At 46.0% G+C, this 12,091-nt stretch overlaps 1 protein-coding gene across 1 annotated transcript in view; it reads right to left on the bottom strand.

Moving 5' to 3' along the window:
- The window catches only part of YDJC (YdjC chitooligosaccharide deacetylase homolog), a 13,205-nt gene extending 1,480 nt beyond the window's left edge, over nucleotides 1–11,725 (bottom strand). Inside the window, exons 1-4 of the mRNA XM_010170556.1 lie at nucleotides 11,551–11,725; nucleotides 2,953–3,112; nucleotides 2,112–2,211; nucleotides 1,044–1,221 (exon numbers count right to left, since the gene is read on the bottom strand). Of these exons, the coding sequence (XP_010168858.1) occupies nucleotides 1,044–1,221; nucleotides 2,112–2,211; nucleotides 2,953–3,112; nucleotides 11,551–11,708 (596 nt within the window). The 5' untranslated portion in view covers nucleotides 11,709–11,725. The remainder of the gene's footprint in view (nucleotides 1–1,043; nucleotides 1,222–2,111; nucleotides 2,212–2,952; nucleotides 3,113–11,550) is intronic.
- Nucleotides 11,726–12,091: the final 366 nt, after the last annotated feature.

Genomic DNA, 12,091 nt, shown 5'->3' with positions numbered 1-12,091 from the left:
GGCGGCCCCGCCGGGGCGGTGCCCGGGGCTATAAAGCCGCAGGTCCCGGGCAGCCCCGCGAGTTCCTCCCTGCGCTCCTGGAGAGGTGGATCGCGGAGCAGCGGCTTCCCGGAGGTAGCTCGACACCCCCCGCCCCTTCGGTAGTGCAGGGAGCCCGCTGGGTTTCCAGTAACCCTCCCTGCACTGTCCCTGGCGAGGGACTGCCCTGAAGGAGAGCTGCTCTCTCCTGATGAACTGCTCTGAGTTGCTGTGCCCTTCTCTCCCTCAGAAATGGGCTGTTCGAGTACAGTCCGTGTGCTGTGGCTGGACAGAGCACAGTGAAATGCCTGCTGCTCCTTTCAGAATAACTGATCCAAAAAAAATCCAAGAAATTTTTCAGTAGACTGTGAAAATAATGAAATCTGCCCCAAAGGACAGGTGACTGCAGGGGTCTCACGTGGAATGTCTTTAACCCATAAAACACTCCCTAAGCTTTTAAGAGAAGGATGTTATTGGGGAAGGGCTAAGCACTTTGGGTTTGCCTCCCCAGAGGCAGGACAGTTACAAGACCGTTTGCTTAGAGCAGTGAACACCTGCTGTGGCTCTGCAAGCACTGTGAGCTTCTGGCCTCCCCTTAACAAGAAGCACTTGTTTCTAATTAGTCTCTTTCTTGCTACTTAAAACCCTTTCCACTACTCTAGGGAGAGGAAAAGTTATTTCTTTAAAACTTTCCCTAGATCTTACTTTTAAAGTTCCCGTGTTGATACAACACTCAGCCTCCTACTGTCCCAGATGCCAGGGCTCATGCTGCTTCCCCAGCAAGGCTGAGAAACAGACCCTGAAAAGAACAATCCCTTTCAGGTGGGAAGTGAGTCATCTCTGTTCAAACAAATCTGCTTACTAAGCCCTAGTGCCCCAGCACTTTTGTACTCCTCCTGAAGGCTCTTGTAAACCCCCAAGTGCAAAGAGAAAGGTGGTGTTTGTTCCATTCTGAAAAGATGCTATCAGGAACTGTCAGGATCTTAAAGCTTTACTACAGAAAGGATGAGTAATGTCTGTCTTACCTTATTCCATGCTTTGTAAACACATCCACTGTGTTAAAAGAATCTTCTTCCACTCCCAGATAAAAGTCCATCAGGGATGGTGGAATCCAGTCACAGTTATGAAGGCCTGGCTCTATCGGGACACGTGTGTACTTAATCCCATATTCCTCTAACACCTCTGCAAATACGTGCCTGACCTCTGTAAGTAAAAACAGAGGCACTTTAGTCAGGAATCAGATAAGCAGCTCATCACATCCCCTGAAAGCTGTTACCACAGACAGGTCTCCTTTCCATGTTTAAGAAAATACAATCCCATTTGGTTTCTCTTCTGCTGAAATGGTTTTCTTCATCTGGATGAAAGTCCCCTTCTATATTGGAAACATTAATCCCTCAACATCTGCTGTAGATGCCTCTTCTCCCCTTCAGTGCTCAGCATTTAGTCCAGCAACCCCTTTTAAGTTAGTGACTGGTCCTGGAGGTGACTGCACTGTCAGGAACAAGTTCTTCATTGAGTCCCTGCACAGACAGATTTGTTGTGAGGGTGAATTGTCTCCCAGACACAGCTGAGTGCTGGAGTGGGGAAAGCTGGAATTTTTTTTCTCAGTTTCCCATCTCTGTACCACAATTATATTATTTGCAAAACTGGGACAAAGATACTGGCCCACCTCTGTAAAGCATGCTGAGACCTGCAGTCAGAGACTGGTGTGGAAATGAACTGATGGGATGGAGTTCTCCTAGCACTTGAAAGAGCCACCAGCTTTCCCAAACTCAAGCATTCCAGTTTAAACTGGCCCTGGCCTGCCTCCTTCAATGTGGGTGGAACCATGGAATTAGGGTGCTGAGGTGAATTATCAGTCCTTGGAGGAAAAGGTGTCACCTGGGCCGTTTGTGCTGTTAATCCCCTTACGCTGCTACAGGAAGACCCAGGTCACCACGCAGCCAGTTTGGGCCCAGGTAGGAGGGTCCCCCAGAGCCCAGGTGGAAACATTCAAACTGTAATTACAGAGTATCTTATGGGAGCTGTGGCAAGGGGAGTTCCCTCAGAGACTCTCAGACTCTCACGTGGGCAGAAGAGGACTCTGCTCTTACCTGGGAGGACGTGAACGTGCTGGTGCCCATCCATGTGAGGAGGTAGGTGACCTGTCAGCTCATGGAACAGCTCCACTTGGGCCTTTAGCTCCTGCTTCACCTGCACAGCAAAGGGTCAGAACAAGACCTGTCAGCAGGCTGAGATCAGGAGAGTGCAAGGGGCCTGCTGGAGACCTTGCTGGCCAGTACTGGGACCTGGCCCTGGGAGGCACAAAGTGCTGCGATGTATAAATGGACATGCAGTGCTGCTGGGTTGCCCAGAACCTCCCCAATGCACGAATCTCATTATGGTACTGGTTATGTGGATGGTGCTGATACTGGGATTTTCTAAAATACATAGGATATTTGAATATCCATTTTCCTTTAAAATGAATGAGGAAATGGGTGCTTATATCCCATAGGCAATTTTGATCACCTGAACACATTCATCCTTGTTCATGGGGCAAATCTCCCTAGAGAACAAAAGCCTTTCACAAGGTGATGAAAAGCCTACTGCCTACTTAGCACTTCTCTGGCATTTTGCCTTTACTGATCTCCAAGTTCTTTGTAAGTATCTGTTCCAATGCCTCCTTTGCCCCCTTAGATAAACAGTTAACAGGACATTAGTGTATGCTGGCACTGAAACAGGGAGGAGTGAGTTCTGAGGCTGCAGAGCCTTTGGCACAACGAGGCCCAGGACGAAGAAAGCCAGCTCCAGCTACCCAGGCAACACAGTCGAGATTTATTTCTAAGCTTACTCACAGCTGAGACACAGGGAAGATCTTCAGCTGTTATCCCAGTAAGCGCAGGCTGAGCTGTGTCAGGAAAGCAAGTGGCATGACTGCATGTGGCTTTCTCCTACCTCTGACATATTCAGGAGACCTTTTGATAGAGCTGTTCTGAATCCCATTTTCCCATGGAAAAATCCATGTTGGTTGAGCAGAGAAGAGTTTGTCTTGAGCACCTCACATACAGGAGAGCCCTCGGAGAGGTTGGCATGCAGGCCTATTGGGATGTTGTATCTGTAACAGGAATTAAATATCTGTTAAGCTTTGCATCTCTACCTCCCTTACTGGGGCCAAAGGGGTAGATTTCAGTGAAAGATCTAGACTGATCTAAAAAGTGGTGGTGTACTCACTGAGTATATCTTTGTAACCTTGCTCTTTCAGAAAGGAAAGCAAACTGACACTAACCAGAGCAGAGTATCTCCAGGTAAGAACCCTGTGCAGTCTGACAAGGGCCAGTCTGTGAGACTCCCCCAATTCTGTTCTCACCCCGACTCATATGGAGAGAGCAGCCACATCTCAGGCTAAACACTACAACTACATTTAAATACTACAAGCGCACTAACTGCTGTAACTGCACGCTACCCCTGCAGTCACTAGTGACTGACAGAGTAATCTGAACCTTGCAGCCCTTCTCTAAAGCACTTCATTAGCCCTTGCTAGTTATTCCCTTGAGTTGTTTATGCTATTAAAGATGCTACATTTATGATACATTTGAGTTTTACTTGACAACTTCTAAAGCTGCCCTTAAGTAGAATAGGCCATATATATAAACAGTGCCCAAGGCAGCTGTTATGGCAACAGCATAGACTACAAGTGTAAATATTGTCTGAGTTTAGGGTTTCCTGGTACAAGAGGATGTATCTGAAATTGCCCACAGTGGCCAGGTTTCATACAGGTGCAGATGATCACTCACTGAGTGCCAAGGCTAAGCTGTACAAAGTAGCACCTCTGTGGCACAGAGGAAGGATTACTAAAGGGAGGTCAGCAGTGTAAGTGTAGAAGGAATAAAACTATGGAGCTAGTGTCTGTGCAGTGGTCCTCTCAGCCACAGGGCTTTGCGGAGTGCTGGTGTTTCCTTCTTGGTCTGTGCTGTGGATTCCTCTACAGTAAAAACACCTGTGAGCACTTAGATTTGTGCTTCTGGAAATCCTCAGAATCTGTGACCAAAATGATGCTTTGAAACTTTTTCCAAGACAACCCTTGGCCTCTGGCTGACCCAGTAAGTAAATGACAGAACTGCAATGTTCCTTCTGTGCTGCCCAGTCTGAGTCATGGTGCAGAGTTAATTTCAAGGCAACAAGTCTGTGATGCTTTAAATCCTTCCTGGAACTTCTGTATGGAGCTTCTAAAACCAAGCATGGTCTGTCCCTGTTAAAAGCAATCTCCACTTGGGCAAAATATGCAAAAAACAGATCTTCCCCTTCTGTCTGCTGCCCTGAAGCTGACTAGTGAAGCACTAAGTTACAGGTGACAAAAGGATTGTGGATAGATTGGACCAAGTCAGAGTCATTTAGGTCCTTCATGTCCTAAGGCTTTGGCCCTTTTTTCCTGGCTCCTCCACGTCTTGAGTTCCAGGTGGATGGTGTAGTCTGTTGCTAGATACTGCTCCTCCTCAAAGACATAAATGTTATGAGTTGAGTTGTATGGACAGCTCTGTGAAACAAAATGTGCCCATGTCTCTTCAGTCCACTGTGTGACTTGGGAGCTTGAATGCCTGCTTAATGGAGCAAAAGAGCTTGTGGAGAGAAAGGTCCTCTCTGGCTTTTCTGATGTGGTGATTTCTCTGCAGCAGAGCCTGATTGTCTAATTGATGATAAATGTTCATCTGGTTTTCCTACAGGGGGCCTGAGCACATGACATGGGCACACTAAATCCCTTGCTAGTACAAGAACTGGAAGATGCTGTCATTGGGAGTGGGGACCTTAGGCAGGCACCCCATATCAGAGCAGGAGGCAGCTACAGTGCAAGAAGGCTTCCCCTCCATCCTGTTACCTGCTGTGTACCCTGCGTGAGCTCAAAGGCAGAGGGGCAACCTGTGGTTTTGGTTTGGTTTTTTTTTTTTTAGAAATCCGCCCCAGATTCTTTATCATGTCTCTGGGAAGCTCTGACTGCATCAGCTGATGGCATTATTTGTACCACAGCCACTGCTGTCTGCAAGAAAAAGGACTCATGTGTTACCATGAATCAGCAGATGAAGACTTTTTTTGTTGAGCACTCTCCTTCTCATGTGTTGTGGAAGGGCAAGAAATGAACAGCTGAGCCTCTCACTGTTGTCTCCCAGGGGCATCAAATGAACTACCTCCAATTGTGCAATGCCTTAAATGCTGTGAGGGAAGCTATTTCCAGGAAAAGGCAAACCCCTCTGACAGGTGTGGGACACCAAGGAGCCAAGCACTGCACCATGTAACATTAGAGCTGTTCCTCTGCCTGAGCTGAAACCAGCCCCAGAGCTGGGGAATGTGCAGAATGTGGAAGTGCAGAGAGAGCTGGCCTTGTTGTGGCTGTAAGGGGAGACCCTGACTGTAACATTAGAGCATGCTTCAGAGCTTTGGCTAACACCAGCTGAATATCTTAATAGTTTTCTCTTGGAATTAGTCCTGGCTGGTTTGATAGACTGGCCATGCTGAGGCATCTAAAAAGGAACTGCTAGTGTCTGAGGGCTCCGGGATACAGTGCTGAAACCAAAACTTAAAAGGCAGCATGTGAGAAACTTGTTCAGAAATACCATCTGTGGGAGATGCACAGAAGCAGGCACACTGGGAAAGCTGTAAGGATCTGGAAAAGAGGACAAGGCAGCAGGCACAGCAGGGTTCTGCTGCTAGCTAATATTTTCCTGTACCTAAATATGTGTGTTTCTTCTGGATGCAATAAGCCAGATCATGCTCCCATTCAGCACCAACTGTCCTGCCGCCTGGTGTTCATTCCTAACAGTCCTGACACTTCATGAGTGTCTGAAGTCCTAACTGCAATGAGATGAAAACATGAGCAAAACTTAAAGCATTACAGTAATTAGGTGGGCTGTACCTTGGGAGAGAGGGCTCCAAACATGCTCTGTCCTGAACCAACAGGCTTTTTTCCCACTGGACTAACATACACTGGACTAACTCTTGCTCCTGAGTGCCTCTCACCACTAAAATGTAGCTTCTGCAATCAAAGAGCAACACCAAGGCATGCTGTTATGTAAAAAGGCCAGGAGAAAAGTCAAGTTATGGCAATATCCTGGAAAAGCCACTTTTCCAGATTATTGTTTCTGCTATACAAACATACTTCAGAGTTGCCCACATCTTTTCAAAGACTGTAAAGTATCTGCTATTTTATTGGCTGAAAGTGAAGCAGAGACCAGCAGCTCAAGCAGCTTATATAGCATGTGATGCCACACTGGGAACAGAGCTCAGCTGTTGTGGGTTTGGCCTCATACCCAGTTCTCTGCCCAAGTCCTTTATAGATGGGACAGGGTGAGCCCTGCTGGTCATTGCCAGTCAAGTCCAACTGCTCATTGCTCCACCCAAGATTCTAAGTAAAAGGACTGGCATTGAGCTTCAAGCAACAGTTTAGTTTCTGCAATAAAAACATTGCAGTAACAGCTACCATTGCCAACACAAAATGATGCTGAGGAATCTGCTTGGTCTCTCTAAGCTCATTTTGGTGGTTGTTTTAAGCAGCAATGACCCTTCCACAATCTGTTTGGAGAGGCCTATGTCTAAGTGTTTGCAAGTCTGTCCCACTGCCCTGGAGAATGCATAGACATGAAGCAGGATTTAGCACAAGGGTTCAGTTCACTCCTGATAACGCCAAAGGACAGTGTCTACAAGTGTGTGTTCCTGCAGCATAAGGAGCATTAGGCTGGGCTGCAGGTGAGCTTGTTGAGAAGAGGTTCAGGCCAGAAGCTTCTGCAGCCACTAAGGTTAGTCTATTAGTGAGCTGTTTTCACTGACGAAGTTGACTGCTAAAGCCAGCCTGGCTCTGTGGTTCTCTGCTTAGTATCTGCTGTAGAGGTGGGGAAAAAAAGGGAGAGGGGAGTAAAAAACAAACAAACAAAAAAGGAGATACCTTTACAACAAATGCTACAAGGGACAACAAGGAATTCAGTCTGGAAAGATTTCTGAGTCAACAAGCCCAGCCCAGTTACCAACTAGAGAGAGGAAATACAATCAGCTAAACTGCTTCCTTTTCAAGTAGTTGCTTGTTCTGCCACGAGTGCTCTGAACAAATGTCTCTGCTGAGGCAATGGGCTTTTGTGCAAGCGCAATCCCTCTTCATTCATATCCTTAGCAGTAAAGGGTCCCCTGTGACTGTTACTATACTGAGTCACTCTGTAAAGTACCCACCAGCTTTGCACATTTCTGAGCTTGGTGGATGAGTAACAGTGCTCTGGGTCCTGCCTGGCTGGGGCATGGACTCTGTGCAGCCCTTGTGTTCCTGGGAGAAGTTGCAGTGGCTGTGGGAATGATGCGTTTCCCTGAGCCCAGTCCCAATTGTCTTGCTGAAGGCTGGCATAAGCATTGGCACCTGTCCTTTCCCTTGATGGGTAAACAGATCCCACCTCCACCATCCTGGTTGTATCCTTACCCAGGAAACTACTGGTTCATTGGGTCTCAGCCCAAGCATGACGCAATTAAGAGCCTCGTGTAAATATCTGTATCTATAGAGTCTTGCTTCAGTAAACACCCAAGTGTCTGAAGCCAGACAAAGCAAAGCTGAGCTTTGTGCGAAAAAGTGCACTTATTAGTTTCTATATGTTGGCTTTTTCACGCTTTCCTACTCCCCCCCCCAAACTTTCACCCTTCGGCAAACTGTAAGATGTCTTTCATTGAATAGCATCGTGTCTTGCTCCATCACTGCTAAGGACTTATCTGCTGAAAGAAACACTTCAAAGTGCCTGCAGTGTTACGAACTGGTACTGTGACATAGCTTAGGGATGTGACTTTCTTTTTAATTACATCTTTGTATCAGCTGAAGCTCCTGTGTTCACAACCTTACATCACCAAAAAGTGCTGCTGCCAGTAAAGTTACTATGATCTGGGATTCTAGTTTAAAGCCTCAGATTGGGCCCCACCCTAATCCAAACACGGTTCATCAGTGGAACTGTCTGCTTTGTGATTAACAGTCGGATAAAAGGGTGATGAGAAAACATGAGACCTCTAGATTAGTCAGATGTTGACTGGGAGGGTCAGAATTAAGTCACAATTTACACACACATTTTGCAATTAGTGTTGATGGGAAAGGAAGTGAAAACATAGACAGCAATTAAATGTGGTTTGTTAGATTCTTCTGTTAAATGTACCCAGATGTTGTGGGGGCTTCAGCTTTTGTGTAGCTGATGTTCAGCATTTAAACTGCAAAAAACCCAGGAAGACTGAGGTTGTGTTTTAAAATATGTCACTCTTCATCAAGTATTTGGATATTATCATCTGGAAAAAGGTCGTAATAGTCACAACTGTGCTGGTTGATAACAGGAAGAAAAATATGGCAGCAAACAATCTTAGGTCTCTCTATTTCTGCTATCTCTGTATTTCTAAAGAAAAAAAACCTACTCATTTCAGGTAACAAAATAACCCTTCCAGTCTCTGAGAAAGGCTCTGGAATAAGCACTAGGAAGACTGGCTGACTCCAAGGTGGGACTCGGTAAGTAGAAAACCGATATTATGTTATATTATATGGATAACCAGGAAGTCAAAATCAGTTTGTGTCCCATAAAGAGAAAAGTTTAGAGTTACTGAAAAAAACCCCTCTGCAATGGAAGTCTCTTCTCCTGCCTGTCTCTTCTCCTGTCTCTTCTCAACTGCTCTAGTAGTAGCTATCAATAGGCTTGTCATTTGGGGATGAATCAGGCCTCCACTGAAACTTCTCTTTTGCCTGAAGTGAGGGGGTCCTTTCTTTTAGCCTGACTGTGGCAGTGAATGAGAAAAGCCCAAGATCCAGAACCTAGATATTAGGGGAAGTGTATTATTTACTGCCTGGTTCTGCTGTTTTGCAATTAGTTTGTGTTAGAGCTGGTACAAAGATCTGCTGACTACTATCACATTTCTGCCAAAGGCTTCTAATCAAAACCCAGGGCAACAGATGGTATACCCAGAAGCCTACGGTATTATTGTGAAAATGAAGGGAAGAACAAAATTCCAGAGGAACTGGGTTCCTTTCTGAAGGATGCTGAGTTGCAGGGCAGCAGGAGGTGCTTAAGAAGGACTATCCTGCAAGAAAAGTTGTCTTCCTACTAATTAGCTTTGCTTGTGTCAAAATAACTGAAAACTAGGGGAGGAGAGAGAGCTCAGGACCTGCAGCAACGAGCAACCATGTCACAGATAGTTAATTGAGAACCACCCAGATAATCTCCACAAACTGTAGAAAGCCACAGCCCAGCACTGACAGTCCTGGGACCATGTGTGTGAAGAGCAAATCCCACAACACTGGGATGCAACACTGGAAAGAACAAGCTACCTGCTCCAAGCTTCTCTCAGCTGGCGATAGATCCAGTCTCCCTGCTTACACCACTGTCTAGTCAAGGCTGAAATGTCTGCTATGGAGTTAAGGATATATGCAGGTGTGTATATAGAGATAGTACTTGCTTAGTTGGGTGTCTGTGGGAGGAGACAAACACGGGGAGAAAAAACAGGGCAGATTTTCATCCCATAGAACACAAAACGTTGCAAAGCCTCAACATTCACAGTGGGATGGGAGAGAACACCAGGGAGAAGATGGAGTAACAGTGGCAAGGCAGTCAAGCAACAGTGATACTTTCCCATTTTTGCACCACAAGATGAGGAGGATTCGATGACATTTCTAGTAAGTCTGTCCTGTTGGACATCTATGTCTATAAAAGACTTTGCATGAACCTTTGCAAGAGAGGAACAAATATCTTAGGAGTGACACAAGGGTTTGTTTACATGCAGAGGTGCCACAGCAGCTGAAGTGAGGCTTTCATTAGATGACAAACCCTTTTCTCCACACCTGCAAATGCTTCCCCCACACCTGGATAGGGCTGAAAACAGCTGCAGAGAGTTACACAAATGAGGAATCACAGCACCTGGGCTGTTGATCTTTGGTGTTGACAGATGTTCCCAAAGTCACCCTGCTTATATTCTCAGAAATAGATGTAAATCCATTTAAATCACATTTACAATCCAAAACTACCCCCCAAAAGAATGAAAATGCAGCAGCAGGTTGCAGCTTCTGCTGTCACCTGTCCCCCCACCTGGCTTTTCACATCTGTATCAGCTGTCAGCACAACTGTCATGACCTGGATACAAAGATGCTTTTTAAACCTCTGATTACATGGCCTACTTTCTGGCTATAGAAATGAGGCCAGGTGGATTCTATATTTAAAAGTCTGCTAAAGACCACAGCTAAAATAGGCAACAACATTACCAGAGCATTGGGGCTTAAAGGGTTTCAGGGTGCCTCCATGTCTGAGAGAAGTACTGGCTTTTATCTCCTTGCTTTACATTTCATTTGTTTCATTTACTAACAGGATTTCAGGCATCTCAACAGTGTTGTGTCCTTCTGCCTCTCCCCTTATCATCCCACAGGCAGTTTCTCTCTCAGTGTTTGTGTGTAATCTCTAACCTTTTTAACAGAAGAGCAGTTTGCCACTGAGACCACACTCTGGGTTTCCTGCACCACCCACCAAAAAGCTACAGGCTGCAGACAATTTCCAAGTACCCCTAAAATCACAACCAAAACAGGGGGAGATGCTTAAGGAGAACAAGGACAGTCTGACTCCCATGGAATTGTTCTCCGCAGCAGCTGTATTTGAAGCATAAGTCTCAGTTCTTTTAGTACCAGTACAGCTCCTTTTCTTTTCTGCTTTACTAAATTGTTTCTCAGCTCTGCTGTTCTCTCTTTCAGGACACAGTTCTGCTTCCAAGTGCCTGCCCACACTGGAGCTGAAATATTAGCTGGGTTTTACCTTCTAAATACAAGTAATGCTTCCTATGAAAGGATTTGCTGGGGTAGTCCACGAGAACAACACATAGCATGTGATTTGCTAAAGAGCCAACTGTGACAGCAACCTCTGAAAAGTTTGTGAAGGAGTACAGGTGGTAGGTACAAGGTACTGTCCCTCTATGTATGCAGTTTTTACAAAAGGACTTATCAAGCCTCAAAGGTGCTTTTTTAAAAGGTTTCTAGGGTGGAAAAAATCAAGTTTTCCACTGCCCAGATTTATAACTTGCCTCTCACAGGATCACACCTTTCCCTGATTTTGCAATGTACCTGGCTCACCCTGTATTCAGCCTGTCTGAAATGTATCAAGTTAAACGAGATTGAAAGATTTGTGCTTTTATGCTCTAATAGTTTTAGGGGCAGCTTGGTCTGAGTATATAGCGTGGACTTTCATAATGATGGTGCATCTTTTAGAAGTGTGGGAAAAGAAAGTCCAACAAACCCAAACTCTACTAGTCAAATTGTGTAAGTGGCTTTCTATATCCTGAGGGAAAAAAAAAGGGTGCAGTGCAGCGGCTAATACCAAGGAGCCATTATGGGTATGGTGGCAGGTCACTGGTTTTACTATAAAGAGTTTTAGTAAATATGTCTGAAATCCAGTTTTCTTATACTAGCTTGGGCTATGATACTGTGTTTATACTGGGGCTACAAAATACTAAATTTTACAGGCTTGACTTTCCATGGATAGCCTGTGGAGACTGTCCACAAAGGAGCTAAAGAAAGTAGCTTACCTCTTTGCCAGCTTGGCTGCATCTGCTGCAGCGCTTCCGTTGACTAGAAGGGACACGTTAGATACTGCACCCGCCAGGAAACAGTCCACGATGCCTTGGTTTCTCCGAGGACAATAGCCAAAGTCATCTCCAGTTACTATTAGCTTCACTTGAAGCATCCTTAGAGGTCATCCCTAGCAAAAAAGTAAAGGAGGGAAAATCAGAACGATCAGCAGTCTGCAGATCACAGGCAAACAGGAAAAGACAGGCTCAACGGGGGCGAACCCAGCCGTGACTCAGCCCCTCACTAACTCCTCCTGCTCCTCCTCAGCCTGCCGCTGTCTCGCAGCTTGCACAGTAGCCGAATTTCCGTGTGGCCGCCGGGCTCACACCGTACCTGCCTGCTCCTGCTGTGAGAGCACGAGCCTTCCTTTCTTTGCGGGAGCAAAGGGCGGCCTGCCTGCACTTCGTGTTGCTGTAGATGAGGGGTGTGCGAAAGGTCAGGGACTTCGTGGGCTGATTTAATCGACTTTGGATGCGTCAGGGGTTCAAATTCCTTTCC

The sequence above is a fragment of the Antrostomus carolinensis genome, unplaced genomic scaffold (genome assembly GCF_000700745.2).
Source record: "Antrostomus carolinensis isolate BGI_N321 unplaced genomic scaffold, ASM70074v2 scaffold42906, whole genome shotgun sequence".
In the NCBI taxonomy this organism is placed as follows: domain Eukaryota; kingdom Metazoa; phylum Chordata; class Aves; order Caprimulgiformes; family Caprimulgidae; genus Antrostomus; species Antrostomus carolinensis.
The sequence above is the reverse complement of the archived record's forward strand: the minus strand, read 5'-3'. Positions and strand labels throughout refer to the sequence as shown.